The sequence below is a fragment of the Grus americana genome, chromosome 1, assembly GCF_028858705.1.
Source record: "Grus americana isolate bGruAme1 chromosome 1, bGruAme1.mat, whole genome shotgun sequence".
Lineage (NCBI taxonomy): Eukaryota > Metazoa > Chordata > Aves > Gruiformes > Gruidae > Grus > Grus americana.
In genome coordinates this window covers 210,079,995-210,105,348 of record NC_072852.1, presented here as the reverse complement: position 1 = coordinate 210,105,348, position 25,354 = coordinate 210,079,995, and the positions used below count along the sequence as shown (strand labels likewise).

The 25,354-nt window shown below is 40.9% G+C and overlaps 1 protein-coding gene across 4 annotated transcripts in view; it reads right to left on the bottom strand.

Annotated features, from left to right (window-relative positions):
- Positions 1-25,354, bottom strand: part of NOX4 (NADPH oxidase 4) — a 125,523-nt gene that overhangs the window by 25,827 nt on the left and 74,342 nt on the right. For all 4 annotated transcript variants that reach the window (XM_054831708.1, XM_054831681.1, XM_054831691.1 and 1 more), the window contains one exon: positions 1,059-1,178. In XM_054831708.1, coding sequence (XP_054687683.1) covers positions 1,059-1,178 — 120 coding nt within the window. The remainder of the gene's footprint in view (positions 1-1,058; positions 1,179-25,354) is intronic.

Below are 25,354 nucleotides of genomic sequence, written 5' to 3'. Positions count from 1 at the left end.
AAGATGGTCTTTGAGGAGTGCAGCACTATGAGATAGGTGGGGCTGACAATTTTCAGAAGTGCTCAGCACTGTCAAGTCCAGCCCAGATCAAGGACAGAATGTGCACAGTATCTAAATTCCAGGCTTTAACTTCACTTTGGAGTTAGAGCTGGCCATTGGCACGTTCGTCTTTGAACAAATGCTTTAGTTGTGCGTTGTAAAACCCTCCCAAAGCCAGCTAGCCTTTCAACAGTTCAAGGAAGGCCTGCTGCTTTGGTTGGCTCTTTATACAGTGCCTATGAAACAGGGGTGCTTAACCTGTGAATGGAGCTCTTAGAAATACTTTAGCAAACAAAAAACCCAAAAACCCACAACAAAAAAATCAATAGCAATCATAAAAGCAAGCCTACTTCACACAGTGAAAAATTTGGTGGAAACCATGCTGCCAGCGTGACAGAGAAATAAGAGGTGAAAGGTTTAGTCTGAATAGAATGTCAAATGCTTTAAATAAAAAAAAAAAGCAAAACAAAAAAAAGAAAAGAAAAAGGCATACCTATAATTTAAATTTTCAAATGGACTTAAACATCCAAATGCTATCTGAATCCAAGTTGATCCCTTTCCTTTAAAACCTTAAGCTTACACATTTACCAAAGTCAAACAGACCAGGAGAGCTGGCCTGCATTTCCAGCAGAAAGACTGTCACAACTTCCTAACTTTAAAAAACTCACTATCATAGTCCATAGCCTCATCTAAGCTGGGACTAGGGGAACAAGTCTAGCTGAAGGGCTGTGACCATATTAACCACAGGCTAAGCTGGTGGCAGGATATAAAGGCTAGTGACATTGCCCCAGCCCTTACTGGCACAACTCTGCCACAACTCCTTGGGTTACAGAGCCTTCATGAGATGATTCATGCTCTTCAGGGGACATCCCAGTCCCTCTCTTCTACCTCTCTCCAAGGAATCATTCACTTATGTTATGCTAATGGAAGTTTTAAAATACTCTGAAAGTCTTTCTGACATGCACTACTATAGTAAATTAGGGGGGGGAAATGGCTTTAAAAGGCTTAAGCACACTTACAGCAGTGTGTTGAGTATTGATGCAAATGGTGTAACTCCAATACCTCCAGCCACACAGAGGCTGACCTCGTAGTTCAGGGATTCCTCAAAGGGACTTCCAAAAGGTCCATCCACATACAGTCTGCAAAAAAAGAAAAAAAGAAGACTTTCAGAGAAAGCTTCTAAACTCAGAAAGAGGAAAAGAAAAGCGAGCTGGAATTAAAACCCTGAAAAGAATTTATTTCAATTTTTTATTAGTCTTGGGATGCAGAATGTGAAAATCTTTTCCCTGGAAAGGTTTATGTGGAGAGAAAAAATGTACAGGTGGTATGAAAAACTGTTATATAAAATCTCTTGGCACATTCCATGATTATACAAGCTATTTTTTAATCAAACAAGTGGAGGTGACTAAATTATGACTGTCCTTTGTGTCTGGTATTAGAAGGCAAACAAAGTGCAGCACTTCAAACAGTAACAACTTGATGGGTCATACACAGGAAGAAAAAGAGTTTGGCTAGGCCTGCCAAGGAGGTTCATCTCTTGAACATCAGAAACAGCTGAGATGGACAAAGGGTTAAAAAAAATCTCTTTCTTGGCTTCTCATAATGCTTTTCAAGGGCCTCCAGAAAAGAAAGGTGACACATATCCATCCTGCAGTGCACAAGAAGAACAAATTAACATCTGTCTACTCCACATCCAGGCCCTTGGGAACGTGATCTATCCAAATCGTACTGGATATCTGAAGAGGAGGAAAACCACTGTGTTGTACCCCTTTGACTCACGCCTCTCATTCTTACAACAGTTTTGTGTACCTGTTTTTAAAGATCATTTAGGAGACTGAGCCCCATTTCCAACCCATTTTGACTATTTCGGAGACCGCCAGAAAGTCAGTTGACTATAATTTAAAAATGGGCTTTTAGGCATCTTCAAAGGTTTGATCTCCAAATTTTTCCTACACTGCTGAAAGTCTCACCAAGGTCATCCATAGATAGCTCAAAATTTATGGACTGTAATTTTTCTAATAAGATTCACATAGCCCCTATTGTACCTATGGAATACCAACTGCCTATCTTATATTCAGCAATAGATTCACCTTTAAAAACTATTATGAAGAGAACTTGAACAGTACATTTAGTCAAGGTCCATCCTGTGTATGAGTGGCTCACTGGATCAGCAGTTTTTAGGTAACCTGTGAATATAGCAAACTGTGGTGGGACCAGCAGCTCAGTGACTAGGTATTTGCTCACAGCGAGGCTGGCTGAGATCAACCTTTGGCCTGAGTTCACAAAAAAGCTCCAATATGTATTAGTTTTATACACACATATAATGGTACTATTACGCAACTACGCTAGGCATGCTCTACATCTAATGAAAGGGCATAAGCTTCTCCTTTATAACATCAGCCAGAGAACAAAAGGCAGAGGAGACGTCTCTTTTCCCAGACAAAGTCTCCCAACCCTCATCTGATTCTTTCCTTTTGAGGACTGGATCTTAGCCATAACTTAATATCTCAGTCTGATCTCATTTCTTTCAGTTTTGTGGTTTGACCTTTGGCATCTTACCACTCAATACAACATCTTGTCTGGGTGTCCTTGGCCAATATGGTCCTTTCTAGGAAATGTCTTCCAGACCTCTGCTATTGCTGACATCTTGATGCCTCGTATGTTAGGCTCCTTATTCTACAGTGTCTTACCTAAACACAGATAAGTACCTACTTTCTGATGGATCTGGAGGCAAACAGGCTGATGCTTAACTATGCCCTGTCTAATAAACTCCTTTCTTGGCTCTTGGTGTCCTACCTGGAGAGAAAGGGAGAAGACACTGGGCCAGTCACAGCCATCATCAGAAGGCATTGGAAGTGCTGGCAGTAGATGTTTTTAATTAACCAAAATTCCTCACTGATATTCATAACTAATCAAACTGCAACCTAAATATGCATATTCTTATTTCTGTCTTTGTATTCTGAAGTCACTACAGTATACTACAGATGTTCTCTTGGAGAATCTCAAAGCTTTTCAGTGTCAGGTATGTTAATACCAGCATGATGAGAATACTAAAACAACTTCACTCCTTACTTAGGACAGATAAATTCTTTTGCACAATGGGTCCAATAAAAACTTAACTGGACATGTGTATCCAATATAAACAGAACTTTAAGTATCTTATCATTAAATGTTTCCTGTTACATAACGCTTTATACCCCATTTGCTTAATAAGGGTTTATTTTCCACTAATGAAACAATACCACTGCTGGCGCAGAGTGCAGCAGCAGCTGCTTTAAGAGATCGTCTACACATTGCACTATCATTTGGCTGAGGAGGTAAAGGAGCATCTCTTATTTACATAAGCAACAGGGGAAATATACAGAAGTAGGTCATTACTCTGAAAGAAATCTCGTCCAGGGGACATTTTGAGAGAAGTCCACAAATGTTATGAGTCTTAGATATATATGTCAACAGAGATCTAATTTCGGGATATCAATGTAGGGGAAAAAAAAATAAAAAAATTACTGGATAATGAAGACCAGCAAATGAAGCCCACTGTCATTCCTGGCATATCTCTTATACATATGTTACCCTAATCAGATCCTGCCCAGCTGGTAAAATATAGAGAACTGCTCGTAAAGGTATGAAGGGCATAAGCACAGGCCTGAGGGAAATTCCTTGCATTTTGCACCAGCAGCACTAACTTTCATTTGGATACACAAACTTAAAGCCAACATTTTGGGGGAAAAACACAAGCAAACAAAGAAATAGCAAACTAGCAAAGCAGATTTTTCCAGAAATGACCACAGTAGATGTGACAATGGTCATATACTGTAGGGGTGCCACTTAGCAGAACTGCACTTAAGCCTACCTGAGGACTCTCTGAAGTATGTACGTATGTCTGATGTCCGAAGAGACTAAGCAATTCCTGGAAAGTCTGAGTGCCACCAAATACCACTGACATGATCAGGAGTTGAAACATGCAAAACTAGATCTGGTCACCGCAAACCAGTCAAGCAAAGTGCATAATTCCATGCCAGAAATTCAAGAAACAATCTTTAATTAAATATGTATTTTGTTCAGATTGCTCCAGTTTGTGGCCCATTAGCCCCATCTGGCCTGCAAAATATTTCTATCATCTGCCCACTGCATCTTCCTCTGAGGGAGTAAGGAGCAGTTGTTAGGACAGCAAACGCAGTGAGAGCAGCCAAGAGCCTCCTGCTGTGCCTGCATGTGGCCCAGCACAGAACAGCCAGAAGTCACCGCTTCCAAGTGTGAGACAGAGAAATGGGGTAAAAGCTGGAGCAATATTGCTACCGCGTTAACCCACTCCACAATACTGCCTGAAAAGACCGATTCCAAGGATAACGTGATCTCCCTGGAAGATTTTGTTGGATGTCATAAACAGGCAATATTTAATCCCATTAAGGGGATAATTTATAATTAAAAGAAATGTGACTCTGATGCCTTGATGGAAGTGGTTATTTAGGAACTGATCTTTCTTTTATTCAAGTCAGTGGAAGAAAGAAACCTCCTGATGCTGTATCAAATAGGGCTGTGATGAACAGAGCAGCAATTCAGTCATGGACTTTTGCAGAGATTGTGCAACTTTCACTTCCTGTCAACATGTTCCTGCTTTCATTTGGTAGCACTGAAAAGTTCTTGCATAAAAGCAGTTCATTATTGCAAATGAAATCTCTCAGCGTTCAATAAAAAGACAGACAAGCCAAGGGGGGTAAATGACTTTTTGTTTCTTGAGTTGTGCCCCAGATATATCATACTACCATGCTACGCTCTCCTATCCCCCCAGCTTTAATTTAATTAACATAAAGGAAGGGAATGGAATTTTACTAAAAGTTTAGAAATTCCCCCTTCAGGCAAACTTATTCAAATAACGAGTTGTTCTTTTCACATGTATTCATTTCTAGTCTTAGGAGTGCTCTCAGTTATTCTGGCAAAATTTCTTAGCTCACAAGCAGAAAAAAAGCTCCTCAAAGCAGAATATATCACAAAAAATAGCAGAGAACACAATTAAAAAGCATCTTATAGATAGATGGTGAACATATTTTCTATTTAAAGCACACTTACATTCTACAGTACAGTGGTAGAGAAATATTCCAGCAAGCACCAAGGCAGCTTGTTCCAGCACTGAGCAATGCAAGTGCACCAACATGGGGCTGTCCCTAAACCAAGGGACACCGTCTCAGGGACACAGGCAGCTGTACTGCTTTTGAAACCCAAGTTACTATCTTCCATAAGGAACTGCATAGTGATGTGTGGAGACACCTGCCCACACCTCTGTCAGACTTGGACCTCTGTGCCATGCTTTACTGCAGGGTGTAGGTGCCCTTAAAAAAGTTTAATGCTTATCTTGCACTTCACTACCCAACTGTAAATGCTGATATTACATTGTCGCTTTTTTCCCCAGGCTCTTTGGGAGCTACTGTGAGACATTATCAGGGACATTAGTGGAATAACAGATGGGTAGGGGAGTTAATTCAAGAGCTGGTAGGAAATGTTAATTAAAGAAGTATCAGCATTTGCAAGCTGAACAAAATACTTGGATATGAAATACTGCATAGAGCACAGAAAGTTAAGTCCTAGTCTGACTGAAGTTTGTGGCAAAACTCTTACCAATGCCAACAGAGTAAGGATTTCACTCAGCAACATGAGATTTTATATCCTCGGAGCAGTATTCAATTTGTTACTGAGACCCAGGTGTAGGTATCTTTGTGTGAGCACACCGAGTAAGTCCCCGATACAGTCAAAAGAGATGCGGTCAATGCAGTTAATGGAGCCTAGAGAGAGTTTCCGGATGTGATCAATTGCTTTCTATGTCTACAGACTGCACTGACTCAATCAACAGGACCTTAGAGATTGGTGTCCCTCTGGAACAGCTGAAGGCCAAGCAGAACTGAAGTGGCATTAGAAACTAGCCTGAGGCATCCAAATCCAGACCCATATCTCCACTGAGAAAACAGAACCTCAGTTACCTAGCTCACACACAGACACCTATGTTTAGACATCTTTGGCTGGAGCTAAATCCCACCCCTGATATCCTATGAAAAGTCCATGTCATTGACTTCAATAGGTTTTGGATAAAGTTCTCCAAAATCAAAATAGAATCAAGTAAACAACCCTCCTCCCACACTCGTTCTTCTCTTTAACTTGTCCTACTAAAACCACAGCTCAGTACTGCCATGATGGATACAGTCCGAGAACTCCAAGGAACTGACTGTCTGATGGCTGCACCCGTCTCCTTACACTCTGCTGCTGCTGTAACTCTTATGCACCAGAGATTCCATCACCTCCCTCTGATAACCCACAACACCAGCCTCCACCCCCATGTGATAAATATTCAAACAAGTGCCTTCATGTTCCTCCCACACTGCCCTTCATGCCTGGGAAGAAATCTCTGTAAACATCTGCAGAGCTATTTCATTATCTCCCTTCAAACTCCTTCTTAAGACTCCTTTTTCCTCTAATATCTAAAAAACCAATAAACCAGAAGTTGACAGTAATTAGGCTGCCAACGTGCTCACTGTAGCTCAGTCATATTCTGGCCCAGTACTGTCTCACTGTTTCCTTGAATTTTGCTGTCTAATTGTATCCGTCTGTTATCTCCTGTTCTTTTAGTTTAAGTTGGTTTGGCCAGGACAGTCCCTGTGCTGTGTGACTGTGTGTATCAGGTTGGCTTCCTGATGCATGACTGGTTCTTCAGGGCACTAGGATAATACAGATGAATAAAGAATTACTGGAAACAATCCAAATCTGAAATTTATATCAAAGGCAATCTTTCATATGGTAGACTTGCAAAAAGTAAAACTGACTGCAGAAGTGTTCCAGACCACTTTGGAGTCCAAGGCTCAATTCACAGTTTTCAATAAAAACCTAGCTACAACAAATTACATGATTTTATTTTTCAAAGAAGCTGCACTTACTACTATCGAAGATTTTCAACTATTTTCTGCAGCAAAAATCAAGACAGTTGCTTCATCTTTTGAAGTCAACATATGACACTTCATGTCATTATTTAAACCTCAATTAGTAAGTGCACATTCTGACACTATTTTTCCAGAAGGCTTGTGATTATTGACAGCATTTCAGTACCAATAGCCTTGTACAGACAAAGAACCACCACTGAACAAAGCACATCATCCTCCGTTTGTATGGATTTCCGAAACTACAATGGCTTTCAAGGTTTAAAAGTCTAACAAAATGTGACATCTGGCATGTGAGACCAGAGATTCCCATGTGTTCTCCTGACATTGTGAAGGATGATGTTTTCATTAAAGAAAACAGCAGCCCCTTAGACGAGTAAGCTTGCAAAACGCAGTGTGTCCAATTAACTTTATACACTGTTTTACACAAGATCGCAAAGTGTTATGATTCTAATTCAGATTTCATTAGGTATCCTCTCCTTTTTTAAGAGCCTGAGTTTAATTTCTGATTGATTACTCATATTTTTTCCTTTCAACTTCAAACATATTCCTACAATATGTACCAGAGCTTGTAAAGTTTCCTTCTCTCTTCTACAGAAGTTGCTTCCTTCATCAGTTGGTGAAACATCCAATTATACCAATGTTGATAGCTCAAACCTCCATAAAATCAATTAGCATCAGATTTTCTTCTCATAGAAACATGCCAAGTTACCATTATTTTTAAAATTCTAGAGAAGTCATTGGTTTTAGTACATCTCAGTTCCATTTATTTCTCCCTGGCTGGGCAAAACAAAACAAAATGACCCGTTCTTCAGCTTGTTACACTTTCAAGGGCCCAGAGATAACTAAATAAGAATTTCCATTTCTACAACATCCTTAGCAAGAGAAAATATGTTGAAGGCATGATGACAAGGGCAAGAAAGTGGAAAAGCAGAGCAGGCAACTGTATTTTCATAGATAAGGTTCCTTCTGTAAACCCTGAACTGAGATCCATGGTTTTCTATGAGACACGGTACAGATTCAAGAAGATCCCACTGGAGTAGGCTGGAACACTACAGCAGCAGCAGTTGTACAACTACCTGTGGGGAGTTGGACTTGTAACAGAGGAGTAGGGAGGATGGTGGAGGAGGAGAAAAGGAGGAAAAAAAAACCCAAAACCACAACTATGTGAAAACTTCAAAAAAGCATAGAGACAATTTCCACTGAAAGCGACAGAAAACAGACTTGCACAACTGATGGACACCCTTGTAAATATGACTTCTCCTTGAGCAATGTGAAGGTAATCTATCAGACCAAGTTAATTTTCCTCAGAACTGAATAAAACCATCTAAATACTACCTAAAGTACTCATGCAGAGCCCATACTTCTTATTTCTCATTGCTGACTATCATAGGAGAGACGTAACAGTTTAGACCATTCACTTCATTTTAAAAGTCTGTAAAACCACTATGAGAACTACAATCAAGTATAATTATGCATTCAGACAACTTTGTTCTCTGAAAGTACATGTACTTTCTGAGGTGAATATACTTAATTAATACTTTATTAATTCTTCTCCATGGCAGCCTTTTTGTTGTCATTTTTATAGAATGTTTCCAAAATGTATTTCTTTGATTAAAGATCATACATGATTTAATTTTCTCATAACAAGAAATCAAATTTTCCACTTATTTCCTTACCAATTACAGTATCTATTTTGTGAAGTGCCTTGCCTCTCTGTAAACTTGTCTCCTACCAATTTTGCCTCAGCTAATAAAGTAAAAGAAGAATATCTGTAATGATTGCACCACCTATTGTAACTCAACTTTTCAAAATTTAGTTTGTTACATCATTAAGTGATAAGATGCTGCAGATCAGCAACCACTAGTAGGTTGAGCGTGTCGGCCATGTTTCTCCACAACTCATTCACCAGCACAGTGGTTATCTGTCCGTCTCACTGCAAAGAGTATTTCTGCTTTAGAGTAATCCACTTGCATATTTGAATTTTTGTCTCTTTCAGTATTTACAGGAAGCTTTTTCTTGCCTACACTGTTCCCTTTGGTGGTCACAGATTTGCCATCTAGCAGACAGCATGCATCCTTCTCAAAAGCAGTGCCGATATTAGCACTGAGTCCTCTTCCTCACGTGGTAAATTACACTCACTAAGACAGGACATCCCACGTCGCCATGTCAGTGGAAAAACCTGCAGCATCAGTATTTCAGGGTACTACGGGATACCTGAAGCAACTGAAGCATATTGAAGCATACTGAGGCAACATGTTAACCAGCACTGGAGGTCTGATGTAGTTCCCTCAGCCAGGGTTTGGGTATTTTCAAGGTAAATAAAAAGTCTACGTGGGAGTTTAGGATTCAGGAAAGCCTGACAGGTAGTACATGTATGAGATGTAGTAGTCCCCCACTCCTGGCAGCTGCTTTGCACTTACGAATATACTCAGGGAGCATATTATACCAAAGGTCAAAATTTTTTTTTTTAATAAGAGTAGACTGGAGGAAGACGACGACCACTCTAACTAGACATCCACACTGCCAGTAGGCTTTTCCGGTCAAGCTTCAATACACCTTAGGGCTCGGGAAAGAAAAGTTGGCTCCTGCTGACAAATACCAAGGATGACAATTGCAGAAATTAAAATCCCAGCTACGTATCTGCAGAAACAGAAGGGAGGAGAGAAAAAGCTGACAAGAGTGCTGGAAGATGTAGTTGGTAGTAGATCAGTCTGAAGACAAGGCCAGGCATATCATGATCTGCTCCAAAGGCAACCCTTTCAGGCCCTTTGGACTAGACTAAGTAGCGATGAAGAATTCAAAATGAAAAGAATAAGAAGAAAAAAACAAAGGAGGACAAATTGCACAACAAATTCTGCAGCTGGAATGAAGTAGCCAATCCCACAATAAAATGAGATCCTCAATATATAGCAAAGCTAAGCATAAATATGCTACCTAAAATGTAAAAAACCCCCAAGAAAAAATTTGCCATGTCTCATTGCTGACTCTTCTGTCTTAAGGTGTACATTTGAGTAAAAGCAAAGTGACTTAGTCCAGTCAGAAGCCCATCTTTTCTCTGGAAAACTCTCTTTGTAAGGAAAGGTCTCTCACCACTTCCTTTAAGAAAAGACGCTTGCCATGAGCTTCACATCCTATACAGGCCAGTGAATGTGCCTATAGGAGGAGGTTCCCTTCAGGGCAGCTTCATGAGGCAAATAATTACTGCTCTTGGGGCTTGTAAAATATCTTTGCTTGAACGTAGCTGCCAGGGAGCCTAGAAAGAAATTCTCTAAAAATTGCTCAGACAGTTGAGGAGTGATGTCTGCAAGATAGTGCGAAGGCAACTTCAAATGGCTTCCAGATGTTCAGTGATGGTCAGACGAGCTCATTTCCTTAGGCAGACAGCCTCTTATCTGGAAAGGGATAAAGAAAATTGGCAAGGCCAAAATGGAAAGAAAGAAAGAAAGAAGGAACACCTGCCAAACGCTAGAGTAAACCATACATAGTTGCAGTAAAATGGCAGATTAAGAATGAGATCATTCAACTTGGAGCAGGAATTTCTGAAGTCAACATAAACCTATAGATGAGTCTGCATATAGATTCGCAGGCAGAATCTTATCAAGCTACCAGAGAATACACTGCATTACATCATAAATGAGCTCAATCCAGCCATGATCATCTTGACCTCTTCATTGTTTTTCTCTGAATATGCTCCAACTTCTTATTTCAAGTTCTGTTTTTAGAGAGAATGAATCATTATTGTCTGCAGTGTTGCAATTTCAGTCCTGCCAAGGCTCTATATAATGGCATCATTATTCATAGGTGATGGTGTAATTATTATTACCTTTCTAGACATGCACAGATGCCTCTGTACAGCACTCCAGCTTCTTGGGTTATTCAAAATGAAGAATTTTTCATACCTAGATTTTTTTAATTCCTTCAAGTTCTTGCCTTTCTATGTGCTGTAAGAGTATCCATGATAACAGATAGTGTCTTATTTTTTATATTTCTATGAAGTTTGAGAAGCTGCGAGAGAAAAGATGAACCCGAACAAGAGAGATGAGCAAGCAACTTGGTGAGAGACAGAAAAGAGAGAGAAGGGACTGGTGTTTAAGTACTTCTGCTCATAACCCTTCTACCCTTACTTTTCATAAATATCCTGAGGGTTACAGCCCACTGGGTGTGAAACACTGCTGTAGGGCAAGGTGACTGTAAGGCACTGAAAGGAACAGAGGCTGGGTATCACAGCAGAACAGATCTGGCACAGCATCAGGGTCTAACCCAAAGGGACTTTTGCTCTAGGTCCAATACTGGTTCCTATTGATCAGGCACCCTGAAGTTGCTCTGTGAATATACAGAGAAACCACACTGTGTGTGACTGGTCTCATCGCTCTAGAGAGACACAGTAAATCCGACTCGTGAGACTTCTTGTACAAAATCAGTGTCCTGCAGCTCCACACTGGTCAGGCTGATCCCCGTCGTGTTTGTTGTCATTGTGAAATGCAGATCACAGGACTGCGCCCCAGGTCGGACCTCAAATGCCAGTTTTGATGGGGCAGAGGGAAGAGAAGCCCTCCCTTTTAATCCCGTCTCCCTCATGCTGATCCACTGTCATTTCCAGAATGTTATTTACATCCTCACCTATGCTCTTCCTTTTGGTGAAAACAGGTAGCAACACCTTCTCAGACCCCTCCATAGTATTGGGAATCCTCAATTTAACAGGTTTAATACTCTGATACATGCAGACAAAAGGCTGTTATAAAGTGCTAAGTATGGTCCCAACATTTCCCTCCCAGCCAGCCCCACGTCACTGTTTCTTCTTTGATGATGATAATGTCTCTTTTGGTGAATTGTCTGACAGTTCTGCTATTCCAACTCATCTTCCTTTTCTTCCACCCACCTCCTGAATTTTGCCAGATCATTCAGAAATTTCAATCCATCTGCTCTGAAACACACTATCCTCCCTGACCCACTATCATTCAAGGATTTAATTAACTTTGTGTTTACATCTCCCTCCTTGTCATTTATTACTTGATATATTGAAAAGAACAAATCCCAAGATGAATTGCTGCGTATTTGATACCTCACCCCTTTTAAAACTGTCTACTTAACAACTATTTGCTGCTTGCCACCTGTCAGCACTGACTTTTTCATTTTTTCTTTTTAATACACTGTGCTGTATTCTTACTTAGACAATACTCTGCTACATTCTCTATGGGAAAAAAAAAATAAATCTGATTCCAGGAAAAATCAAATGGCAAAAATGCCACTGAATTCCACGATACCAGGATTTAGTTCTGCAGGACTGAAAGGTACATTGTCAAACAGATATCCACTATACAAGTGGATATATATACCAAATCACTTTTTACTATTTATCCTACTGTGGTACCTATATTTGCAAGTAAACACACCAGAACATGGGTAGTACATGATGGATGAAATCCCAGTTCTCTAGATTTTGTGTATCTACCAAACCTTAAATTTTTTAAGAGCTCACTCTGGATCCATCAGCTGTGATCAGTGGTTTAGGTGTTCCACATACCATTTACTTACTTTCTATTTAAAAGTTCCCTTAACAATTGTACTTTAAACAAATTCTAAAGTAAAAATTGGACTGACAGGTGAATACTTTCTGGTTGTTCCTTTATGAGATTCTGAAAACTGCATTTTTGTTTTTCCTAATGATTGCACTCATCAACCATTCGCTAAAGCACCACCACGTTTCTAATGTTATTACTGCTACATCTGCTGTGGGAGTGCTCAAAGGTCCCCAATCAAAAGGTACTTTCCCACTTGGAGCAGGAACTTTACAAAGAGCACAACGAGGAAGGATGAATGCTCAGGTGCTGTGCTGGGATCCAGCCCGCTCTCTGCCATACCTTCCTTAAGAGAACATGAGCAAGTCAGTTTGACACCATGTGAGAGTGTTTACCTGTTACATAGGAACAGTTATATTTCTCAAACGTAGGAGAGCATTGCAACAATGACTTCATTAAAAGGCTATGAGACCCACAGATACAACTATAATGGTGGTCATAAACACCATCAATATATGGATCACAGTCCTTAATGAGCAAATAAAAGGAAGGATAACATTACACAAAGGAGTGTTTCCAGAGATATATTGTTTTATGGTTTAATCTGTCTAACTGATGGCTTTTATCTGCAGACCTGCCTGATAAACAGTTTAAAAAAGGGTAAGCAATAGCTTCATATCTCATTGGAGAAGTCTTTCCAAGACAAACAAGTGAAAGAAAGGGTAAAGATGACTGTGGATAAAGGCACCAGCCCTCTTATTTCCTTGTTAATTCTATTTCATCAGTTTGGTTAACCTTACATGACAGTGTTCAAATATTGACTGCACAGGATTTTTTTTACCACCAGTGACCCAATGATAATAAAACCATACATGATTTAGAAGCATTTTTGATATTTTTTTCCTGTGAAGAAGTTTTATGGTGCAATGTCCCTTGAACTTTTGTTCATCCTCCAAGGGATCTTCAACTGCAGAGAAAAACGGACCCCCAGACTCAGCAAAATCAAGACACCCTGTGTTTTTGTTAAATAGGTCCTACATATTTCACTCAACTCTTCTCCTCGGACACGATAAGAAGGATAGAACAGGGGAAGAAGCCAAATTTAATTGTCTCTTAATTGCCAAAACATTTCCACATGATGCAGACTGTATTGGGTTTGCGTGGCAAGGTTTTCGGTGGGGGGGGCAGCTACAGGCTGCCAGAAGCTTCCCCCATGTCCGACAAAGCCAATGCCAGCCGGCTCCAAGACAGACCCACCCCTGGCCAAGGCCGAAGCCCATCAGCAACGGTGGTAGTGCTTCCGGGGTAACAGAGTTCAGAGGGGGAAAAAAAACCACCAAGAGCAATTGCAGCCAGCGAGAGGAGTGAGAAGATGTGAGAGGAACAACTCTGCAGACACCAAGGTCAGTGAAGAAGGAGGGGCAGGAGGTGCTCCAGGTGCCACAGCAGAGATTCCCCTGCAGCCCCTGGAGAAGACCATGGCGAGGCAGGCTGTCCCCCTGCAGCCCATGGAGGATGATGGTGGAGCAGATATCCACCTGCAGCCCATGGAGGACCCCACGCCGGAGCAGGTGGAGGCACCTGAAGGAGGCTGTGACCCCGTGGGAAGCCCATGCTGGAGCAGGCTCCTAGCAGGACCTGTGACCCCATGGGGGACCCACGCTGGAGCAGTCTGCTCCTGAAGGACTGCACCCCATGGAAGGGACCCACGCTGGAGCAGTTGGTGAAGAACTGCAGCCTGGGGGAAAGACTCATGTTGGAGAAGTCCATGGAGGACTGTCTCCCGTGGGAGGGACCTCACACTGGAGCAGGGGCAGAGTGTGAGGAGTCCTCCCCCTGAGGAGGAAGGAGCGGCAGAGACACCGTGTGATGAACTGACCACAACCCCCATTCCCCGCCCCCCTGTGCCGCTGGAGGGGAGGAGGGAGAGAAATGGGGAGTGAAGTTGGGCCTGGGAAGAAGGGAGGGGTGGGGGGAAGGGGTTTTAAGATTTGGGTTTATATCTCATCACTCGACTCCAATTTGATTGGTAAGAAATGAAATCAATTTTCCCCGAGTCAAGTTTCTTTTGCCCGTGACAGTACCTGGTGAGTGATCTCTCCCTGCCCTTATCTCGACCCAGGAGCCTTTTGTTATATTTCCTTTCCCCTGCCCAGCTGAGGAGGGCAGTGACAGAGCGGCTTTGGGGGGCACCTGCACCTGACCTGTGGTCAGCCCACCACACAGATGCTATTCACTGGTGCCACAATCTGAGCGCAGGGCAAAATAACTGACAACGAAGTTAATCCAGTGAGGGGGATTCATCCTACCATGTGTAGCTGGCCTAGCCAATGCACAGATAAATGGATTTCTTAACCTCCAGTGATGCTCTTTAGAGTTGCTTGCAGCCAACCTGCTCTACTTTGCTATCAAATTACTTGAGAGAGCAAGCTCAAATTTTGATAACCACTGTTTGCACCAATCCCTTAAAGTGGATTCCTTAACTGTAGTGCAAATCTGCACGAAGAAAAAGAAAAGTTAACCATCAACCACTGCACAGCTAGTTACCACCTTCTAACAGTGTGAAGGCAAAATGCATATAGACACACACAAAAATGCATTCCAACAGCAAAGCACTGCTGCAGATGGGTCAGTGAAAGCTAGGAAAGTTCCCCATCTCAGAAGTGCTCCTTGTGCTGACTCTGAAAGAGGGAAGTCCCCATGGGACAGCACTTCTGCTGCACTTAGAGCTTGAAATTAGATGCTCAAGTGCATGCTAATGGCACCATGGGTGAAAGAAGCCTTGGAGACGCCAGACTCACAGCCTGCTTTCTCCTGGGGACACAGTGATCCACAAATAAATTAGCAAGACATTCCTTAAACCCTCCTCCCCAACACAAGACAGAAGGAGCCCAAGTTGTCCATCAGTACCACCATCACCTGCCTGTCAGAGAAGAGCAGTGCCCAGAGGCTCTCATTACAATCAGAACCCTGTGCAGCTGAACAAGCTCACTTTATTTTGCTCTGCTGATCCCATAAGGTAAACCTGTTCTTTTGAATTAAGGTATCTTTCTCCATGTAATGTGTGGACTGTGCACAAACCAGAAAGCTACATCTGTCTTTTCTTCCTCCCTGCTCTCGTTCTCTCCCTCCATGCTTGTAATCAGACCACACAATGTTCACCATCACTGCTCCCTTCCAAGCCGTTCAGAAACCGAACTTCTTAAGAGAGTTTTTTCTTCAGTTCACCAGCAAGTTTGACATATGTGAGCTGAAGCAAAATTTCATGTCCTCCCCTTGAAACAAAACTGAGCCGACAGAGATGCTGGCACGTAATGACTGCCCTTCACAGAAAGTTTGTTCTTTCTGGAGGGGAAGCGGCATAGCATTTCACTTGGATAGAACTGAAATATGTAAACAACGACTTTTAAACTCTTCAGATCAGCTGTGATCCTTCAGGACAGCAGCCCCTGCCCTCCCCGCTCAGAAACGCTGGCAGAGCCAGTGAATTGACTACTGTATCACCCTAACTACTGGATTTTGGTACTTTCTAGTCCTTCTTGCAGCTTATACTAAAAATTTATGGAAAGCCTGAGTTCGGTTCACATCTCTGTCAGATTTTATCTTATACCAGCTTGAACAAAGTGCTGGTTTCCCAGATTTGAGCAAAGTGAGTGGGATCTCTCCAACAGACTTCAAACTCTTACTGATGGTGCGATTAGTTGAAATCCTAGAACAGCTTCCCTTAAAAACTGTAGGGGCAGGAGACACTTTTGGTATATTATTTAGACCACAGAGTTTCATCGTCACAGTGCCCAAATGCCCAGAACAGCACGTTTATGACTCCTTCGCAAAATAACATTACATCTATGTGATTTGCCTCATCCAAGTTGAAAATACATCTGGAGATGAAGCACAAGAAAATGTATGGCCCAGTTTTGCCACCATTTCTTTGGCCTTGCTCTGGTAATAACAGTACCAGGCAATGGAGAAATTGTCACCAACCACTTCCATTGCTTTATTTTCCCTAACAGCATAAAAAGTATGGCACCAAAAATAAACTACAAAGAGCTTTCAAAGTCTTTTGAGAGGGGATGCAAATACTTTTATTTTGGAGAAAACACTGGAAATAAATGCCTGCATTTCAAATATTGTTTAGGAAGCTTCAGCTATCCATTCAAAAATGACAATTTAATCTATTTTAAGACCTTCAGAACTGGTTTAGCAGAGGGAAATCAATATAATAAAGAAATCCAATCTTTTATGGTGATTTGTCTAAAAGAGGAATTAATTATACCTTAAACATTCCAATATTAGAAATCACCAACAGTAATGTATCTAAAAAACTATTTTATGCCTTAAAGACATGGTATACAGTGAATGGAAATACAAAGCTATAATATTCTTAGTTAAGATCACGATGCACCATGCAGAGGAAAGCAAGACCCCAGTCCTCAGAAGTGCTCGGGCATCTGGCTTTCATTAGACACTTTTGAGTACCTTTTGAAGCCAAAGAGAATACAGAGAAAAGTTACACTGACAACTGTATAGGCTGTAGTATAGGTTACCATTTCCATACTGGTCATGTGGATTTGGGGTAGGAGGACTGTCCCTGCTCCCATGTGGATTTTTGGAGCATGCAGCGATTTTGCCTTATACAAGCTCCCAGAGGAATAAGGAAAGTTCCTTGCAGAGCTGTGTTCTAAATGAGTTTCAACCACACACAAATTTAATTTAAACCTCGTATTACAAAGATACCTTGACGGCAATGGATAATTAAGTCATACAGCGTTACACGAAAGCTATCAGGCTCTAAAGCCAATGATCTTAGTATCGTTTCTTTCTGGTCAGTGCCTATAACATAGCTTCTGTCATTGCTTTGGGGAGAGAAAAAATGTCGAACATTCATGATACCAAGGAAAAGCATTGCTAGTCACCTCAGCTGACACATGTAATGCCTCACTTTAGGTGCAGATGCTTAGATTGGTAATTTTCTGACAAATCTGTAACCCACAAAATTTTTCTATTAAAAAAGAACAGCCAGGAACGCTGAATATCACCCAATTTATTTTCACCATCCTACAACTCAGTACATATCTTCTATTCAAACAGCTTTTGTGTCATAATTTATCTACTTTAGTCTCTAATTCTGCTCATGAACAGCCTCAGCTAGCTGATTAGGCAACACCCAGCAAGGACTTGGCAGCCACTACCACGGGCCATTGCTGCTCTGCAGCTGCTTGCTGTCTGGCTGTTCAAAAGCACTTCTGATTCTCACAAACCACTTGATGTGGTCATAGGAGAACTTGCCTTGGGGCTAGGCTTGGGCCACTGGGTACCATCTCCCAGCACCCAACTCCCATCCCCGTGGCTGATGATAATTAACAGCTGCACAAACATACTATAGGATGAGATGGATTTTCTACCACTGCCAGTTTTTAAGACTTGATAGTTACTTCTGAGCTACATTCTAACTTAGATGCTGAGATAGCTTCCTCCATGAAATGTGGTTGACGTACATGTTTACTTGGGGATGCTCAATTCAGGGTAGTCCAGCTGGCATCCCACAGCCCAGATCTCCCATCCATTTCTCAGAAGAGACAGGGGAAGGCTGTTAGATCAACATGGGCCTCTTGGTGCCTCTGATTATCACCAAGATCTTACAGCTCAACTTGTTGCATGAAAAAGAAATGTGAAGTGTCTCCCTCAGACATACTAAAGAGCCTGGCACTCGGAATTGAACCACTCCACCAGTGCCACCCACTGAAAGGTTGCTAAAACTGAAATCCAGGCTCATGTCCTGATGAGAACAAGTCATCCTTGCCCATTTTATGCAAAACTACATCATCATAACTGTCTCCTTTGGCTTGAAGGTTCGTGCTTCCCTCTGCTCTTACACAGAACATACACTTGCTCTGCTACCCCAGGGGCAGCAGCAGTGCATGCTGTTTTCTGGGCTATAAAACGGCATGAACAGGGACGTGTGGTACAGCTCAGATGTTTACCCAACAGTTTTCCTGCTTCCTCAAACCCTGTTTGGGGAAAAGCCAGAACAGCAATGAGTGTTGCTAGATTTCTGCCCTCTTAGAGACCAGGAAATATAGGTTTTGCTTATGTCTGACATGAAATATAAAGGAAGACATGGTAGGCAACTCCTTTTTCTCTCCCAGTTTCTTTCACGTGTTTAGGGGTATAAAATTGTCCATTTCCCCTTTATACTAGCTGGAATCTTTCTTTTCTCCCTTTTCCACCAAGACTCATTAACAAAACACCAAACGAAGATACTGCCTCCTTTAACAGGTTCTATGAAAGACAACAGCCTCCGGGGTCCCACACTGAAAGCATGGGGCCAAAAACTAAATTGCTAATGTGCAGGTAGGCGAACAGTAAAAAATGAATGATGCCGTTCCCTTTTATCCTTAGAGTCAAGGAGGAAGTCACTACTGTCAACAACCACAACTCTTCAGCACTTCTTTTTTTCTCCTTTTCCCTTTCCTCTTCTCTTCTCTTCTCTTTTTTCTTTTTCTTTTTCTTTTTCAAGAGGCTGGTGCTTGGATTTCTGTAACTATGGTACTTCTGAAACTATTTTTAAACTAACACAAGCCATTATTTTTAAAATTATGTTAGAACTGGATATAAGGCCAGACGGGATCATTGTAACTCTTGCATAATGAATCAAAGAACTTCACTGAAAATTTCTGCATCAAACTACTGGCAGTTCTGTTTGAGATGTTTAAAAAAACACCCTTCAAGACATTTCATAGCAGGTAACTTCCCACAGTCTCACACTGCTGCTCAGTAGCAGACAGGTATATATCAATTAAATCAACAGGCTTTATCAAGAACCATGCTCCTGCTCCCAAACAGCAGAATGAAAACCAGCTGTAATGTTTTGTCTTATACCGTTCACTTTGAAAAAAAGCAATGATTTCATCTCCCAAATATTTTGAAAGGTTTAGGCATCTTTTATTTTCAGTCAGCCCTTTCCCCTTCTCAATCGGGAGTATCGCAATGCTTTGCTTAAACCAGTTCATGACTGGTAGTGCGCCACAACTCTGCTATGATAAACAGAGCTAAGTTAAACTTGCATTCTAGATTGCTTGGTACTTAAAAGGGAATATATATGCACACAGAGCCTCAATTTTGCATGTATGTTGCTGCACAAATCTCTCAGAGGATGCAGGTTCCCCCCCACATCTCTCTACAACTGAAAGATTTGTACTCGTTTCTTCATACTTTCTCAGATTTCAGGTCTGAGCCCTGTTGAAGTTAGCAGCAAAATTCCCCTCGACTTTAAGGGGGCTGGTTCACTCCGTGTTGTCAGTACTGGAACTCGAGGCCTTTGAAACAGAACAAAAGTGTCTTTATGTTGCACTAGAAGTTACTGGGGTATTGTACTGATACTCTAAACAAATATAGCCTCTGTCTCGAGGAATTTATGACCCCATTTAAGTTTAATGTGCAGTCCTAAATATTTCAAGATATTGACTTGGCCTTGTTTGACTGTTCACACGAGTCTTTGTAGGATCTGAACCCAAATAGGTAGTTACTGTCCACTTTCTTCCCGTTTTCATGATGGTTTCAACAAAATCTAGATCCAATACTTGCATTTTTAGTGACGTGATTACTCCTATAACATGATTGTTGTTTTTCACAAACAGCTACCAGCCTTTACCACTGTTGGTCTTACCACTTGGTAAAAACTCCACACGACAGGAAAATGCCCTTTACCTATAGTGGAAGTTTTACTGTCATGGAGTTCAACCCTGGACTAGTCTGCAGGATAACCTGATATCACTGCAAGTCACATTTTAAAAAAAAAAAAAAAAGAAAACAAGAATGAAAAATAAGAGACAAAATCCCAAACAACTAAAAAAACCTATAAACATTTTTCTCTATAAACAGCTTGAGTTTCTTTTAAAAGTCATTACCAATTCCTTAAGCAGGTATCTCTTTTTTTTATCAAGTAATCAAGACTCTCTGAGACTCAGGTTTTCTGGGGGCTCAGTGCTGCTGGTGAGATAGTTAGCTTCTAGCCTGCATTTTGAAATAAATCTTGGAGCATTTCAAAACCAGTAATTTTCATGCTTAATGTAGAATGCTACACAAAGCATTTAAAGTGCTTGTGTGGGCACTTCTGAAAGGCTCCTTCATTTGGCACTTTCCCATCTGATTTCAGCAATATGGGCAGGCCACGTGTTTTTGCAGTGGAAAACAGGATAGATGTTATTTTAGATGAGAGAGCCAATTGCACACAATTGAAAGCACTGCAGAAGACCTAATTTCTATTTCTGGCCTTGTCCCCAGGAGAGTTGTTCCTGGGTGACACTGGTAACTCACATCAGAGTCCCGTGCCTCAGTTTCTTCTCCCTAACAAGAGAAGATCTTCTGTAAAGCGCTTCACAGAAAGCCTTTTATAGAAAATCACTCCATGAAAGTTCTCCACCTCTCTTTAAAATTAAAAATTTCCTTGCCTTTACAATGAAGACTGAGTGAAAAACGCATAGGTCATGATTTTCCACCTTGTTGAACACCAAGGAGAATGTTGCCTTTGCTCCTAATGTAAACTGAATTGGGTTTCTAGGGCACGATCCTGCTAGCTGCTCTCCTGCATGCTTAAATCTGGGATGCCGGGGGAATCTCAGTGGATGCACTGTCTGAGCATCCTCACTTCCAGAAGCCACAACTCACTAGTTAGACACAAAACATTTTTCTCCCAAAAGAAAAACGTTCTCAAGACAGTTACAAATAAGATACAAGTTTTGTTACTGGGGTATTATTTATGAAATATTATCAGTTTCTTGGCTTGCCTCTCAAGCTGTAGTAAATTGGCATGGATCCATTACAGATCTATTATCATTAAAATGAGTAGCAATTGGGAACCAGATGGCACAATGGTTTAGGGCATTAACTTTCTGCCGCCTATTTGTCTAGACTACTCCATGATGAGAATTGAATAACACCATTCGGTTTTGTTTGAGCTGAAACTTTCAGCAGCTTTTCAAAGATGACCTTCAAAAACATGTATTTGAAGATACATATTTATATACATAAAAATCAAGATCCTGTATTTTCTGGGTTTTTGTGACACGAAAATGACAGCATTTTTGTGCATACACAAAAAGTCCACCTTGATTTACTAAGAATATATGCCAAAGAAAGGTTTGTAAGTTTATGACTGATGGAAAGCAAATTTTTGGAATACTCTGTTATTTCATTACACCTGCTAGGTTCTAATTTTTTTTCTCCTAAGTTCAAAACTTTTCCAGTCCATTTAAATAATAAGATAGTGCTCAATTTTCATTGTCTCCTTATTTGACTACAAAGAATTGCTGTTATTTCTCTATAGGCCCATTATGGAAACAGTTACCAAAATATTTTCTTAAATCCTGCCCACATTGTTAAAAAGAAAAAAAAAAAAAAAAGAAAAAAAAGAAAAAAGAAAACTTTGGCAAGGTTTTAGAAAGAAAAATCAAATTATTAGAGAGAGACCTTTTAAGTAAGTCTTACTTTTCAATAAAGTTTTATTTATTTAATTTGTCGAAGAGAAGGGTAAGTTTTTAAATGACCTCCAACCTCTTGTATGGAGGTGTCATTTCAGATGGTACAGGACTCTCTTGCTTAGCAGAAAATGGTATAGTGAGATGGCAGAGACTGGAAACTGAAGCTAAAGAAATTAATGTTAAACATACGTGAAGTAATTAACAATTGAAACAAGCTGATCTAAAGGCTTGTGAATTTTCCAGCTTTTAACATCTCAATTTAAAGACTGGATGTCTTTCTAAATTCATGCTCCAGTTGAACCAGAAGCTTGCTGCAGGGATTATCAGGTAATGCTCTATGGCTTATGTTAAGCAGGGACTCAAATTAGCTGGAACATAACAGCTCCTTCTGTTCTTAAAATCTGTGAATCATCCAAGAACTTTTCCACCAAACCCACAGAAGAATGAAGACTGCAAATATTTCTGAAGGGGAAAAGAAAAAAAGAAGCAAATAATCCATCTAAGAAACCCACATACGTATTTGAGGATTTCAGCAATATCTTGAAAATATAAAGTACAGCTCAACTCTCAAGTCATTTCTACACAGAGAAATTTGCTAAAAAGCTGTAACACCAGCATCATTTCTGGTACATCCCTCTCAAGCATTGTTTTGTGCAGTCAGCCTCCTTCCTGCCTTTTTCACCCACCAGCCTAATTCCTCACTCTCGCACTTCTTTTATCCCTTTCCTTATCATTCCGTTCTTTTGGGGTTTGTTTTTTGTTTTCTTTTGACATTATCAAGCCCAGCTACAAGAGACACTTTTCTCTGGTGTTGCAAGGCAATTGCACATCCTTCCCTTGCGCACACAGCACAGGCAGTCAGGAGTGGAGTGGAGTCAGCAGGAACATCATCAGCAAAGCAGGCAACCAAGGAAAGCATGAGCTTGACACCAAAGTGAGAAAAGTTGCTGCAGAAATGTGCTAAGAGCGAAACTCTGAAAAAAATGTTATGAGATACAGGAGCCCTAATGCTCATTGTCAAAGTAGAGTAGTAAGACTCATTGCAACAAGTTTAGTTTGTTGACAGGCCTGATCATGTTGGCATAACTCACCTTGGTGACTCCAGCACACTCATGGAGTGAGGGAGAGAATGAACAAGCTGCAAGTATGTCTGTAATTTGGTTCATGTGCAGAGGCACTTCCCAGGCAGGCACGCTCGGTGGCTGCTACACACCCCAACCCATCTGGCTGCCCACAGCTGCAGGTTTATTCTTAGTTTCAGGAATGCAAATCCTCACGGACATGGTGATGGCTTCATGTCAGCTAGGAGACAGATTTTCTCCTCAAAACATCTCTCTCTGTGGATGGATGGGTTTTCTGCTGAGGTGGACGAGGTGGGGGGTCTAGTGATGTCTGATTTCTGAACCACACGTTTCATCCTCTGATAATCCCTTGAGATATCAAAAAGATTTGCCTGGATTAGAGTGGTCAGCTAGTTCAGTAACCTGTGACTGTGCGGTGCCATATGTTTCCTTAACAAGTTCCACTGTAGACATTTATGGGAGAACATACTTCCACATTACTTCCCCAATAACTCTAATTTTCTCAAGACACAGTTACATTGTCATGTGAGTAAAGTGTAAGATAATGCCAAGCTCCTTCTGCTCTGCAACCTTGTAAAGAAAAGTGAGAGGATGCCTATTGCAGGTTGGGCTGACTGGACGGATGCCGTACCGATGTGCTGGCATAGTACTGCATCTCAGACCACGTGTGAACTGGTGCTCCTGATGCCGTGCTATTTGTCGACACACAGTGATAAGGCAAGGAAGCACTGTGATATGCCGTGTGGCTTTACAAGGCTGAATTTTTGTAAGCTCTGGCCTCTCTATGATCTCCTCCACGTGTCAGACCAGGTATTTGCTCCTTGGCTAAGGCAAGACCAGCAGAATAAACTCAGGCAAACACAAGGACCATGAAAAGATCCTGCATTTCTCCCTTCATCAACCAGGATGGCAAAGCATGTTTCTTTGACACATTTACCCCAGCAAATCCAGAACAATATGCGTGCATAGTCTAGGAAGTTTCTTCCAACCATTCCAGCACACAGACATCTTCTCTGAGAACAAGAACGTACTCAAAATTATCCTGCTGTTCCATAGGAAGGAGTTCAGGTCTTAATATAACAAATGTATAAGAACATAATTCAAGCCAGAACATCAAGGTTTCTATGTTTCAAAAACTGATGGATTATAGTTTGCTCATTTAGCCTTTAATATTTATTACTATGACTGAATACCCTGAGGGATGCTGAACATCTTCCCTTCCAGTCTCCTTCCTTTGGATATGTGTCTCTTAAACACATGCAAACTTTTGTCCTTTCTACCTACTAAGCCCTGCTTAGTCAAGCTATTCATCTAAGTCATCACTAAAATTTCTCTATTTTTAATCTTCCATATTCTTAGGATTTCCTTAAGCATTACAAGCTCCAGCTTGTGCACCATGACAACATCTTATTAAAATGACCTTACTACTCAGATCCTTATGTAGTATAACCAGCCATTGCTCAGCTGAAGTCAATGAAGGCTCACTGATTTGTGAGATCTGTCTGTTCATTATCTTCATTTCTGTTAACTGACCTTTCAATGAAAATGAGCATAGGGAAGGGAAAAAAATTATATGGGAATAAGATAAAATATATTATGAAGATGAACAGGTTTTCTACCTTGCTGAACAAAAATATTTCACTTGAAAGACAACCCTTAGGAAAATTAGTACATGTCAATAGTCTTCAACCAGTTTCTAGATCACAGTGTCATACATTGGAAAAGACCTTTAAGATCACTGAGTCCAAATGTTAACCTAGCACTGCCAAGTCCGCCACTAAACCATGTCCCTAAGCTATAATAAATGATAAATTTCTGTAACAAGCATGAATTTGCACCAATTAATGATGCTATAAACAGGAAATTTTTAAGAACAAATGCAAACTTCTCTTTCAATTAGGTGCCAAAGTTTGGATGATTTTGTGTATTAGAGGGATCAGTTAATCTTGCCAAGTAATGTGGCTGACGTATCATTTTGTGATACAAGGCCACTGCAACTTCAAATAGCAATAGAGCGCCACACTACAAGCTTTTCGTTGTACGATCTTCAAAGAACTGAAGCTTCCATTGAACAGAAGACAACAAGCACTCATTCACTCATGAATCTGACAATGTGTTCCATTGCTAGTAGACTGTACTTGCCAAGAATGCTAGCAATAAATTGAATGTAAAAATGGAAAGTCACACACCTTAGGAATGATTTACATACAGATAAGTTTGTTCTTTGAAGAAGGACAATAAACTAGTTTCTCAGACCAGTCTGACAGTGCCCATACCATAAGTGAAAACATCTAAGCCAAGCAAAG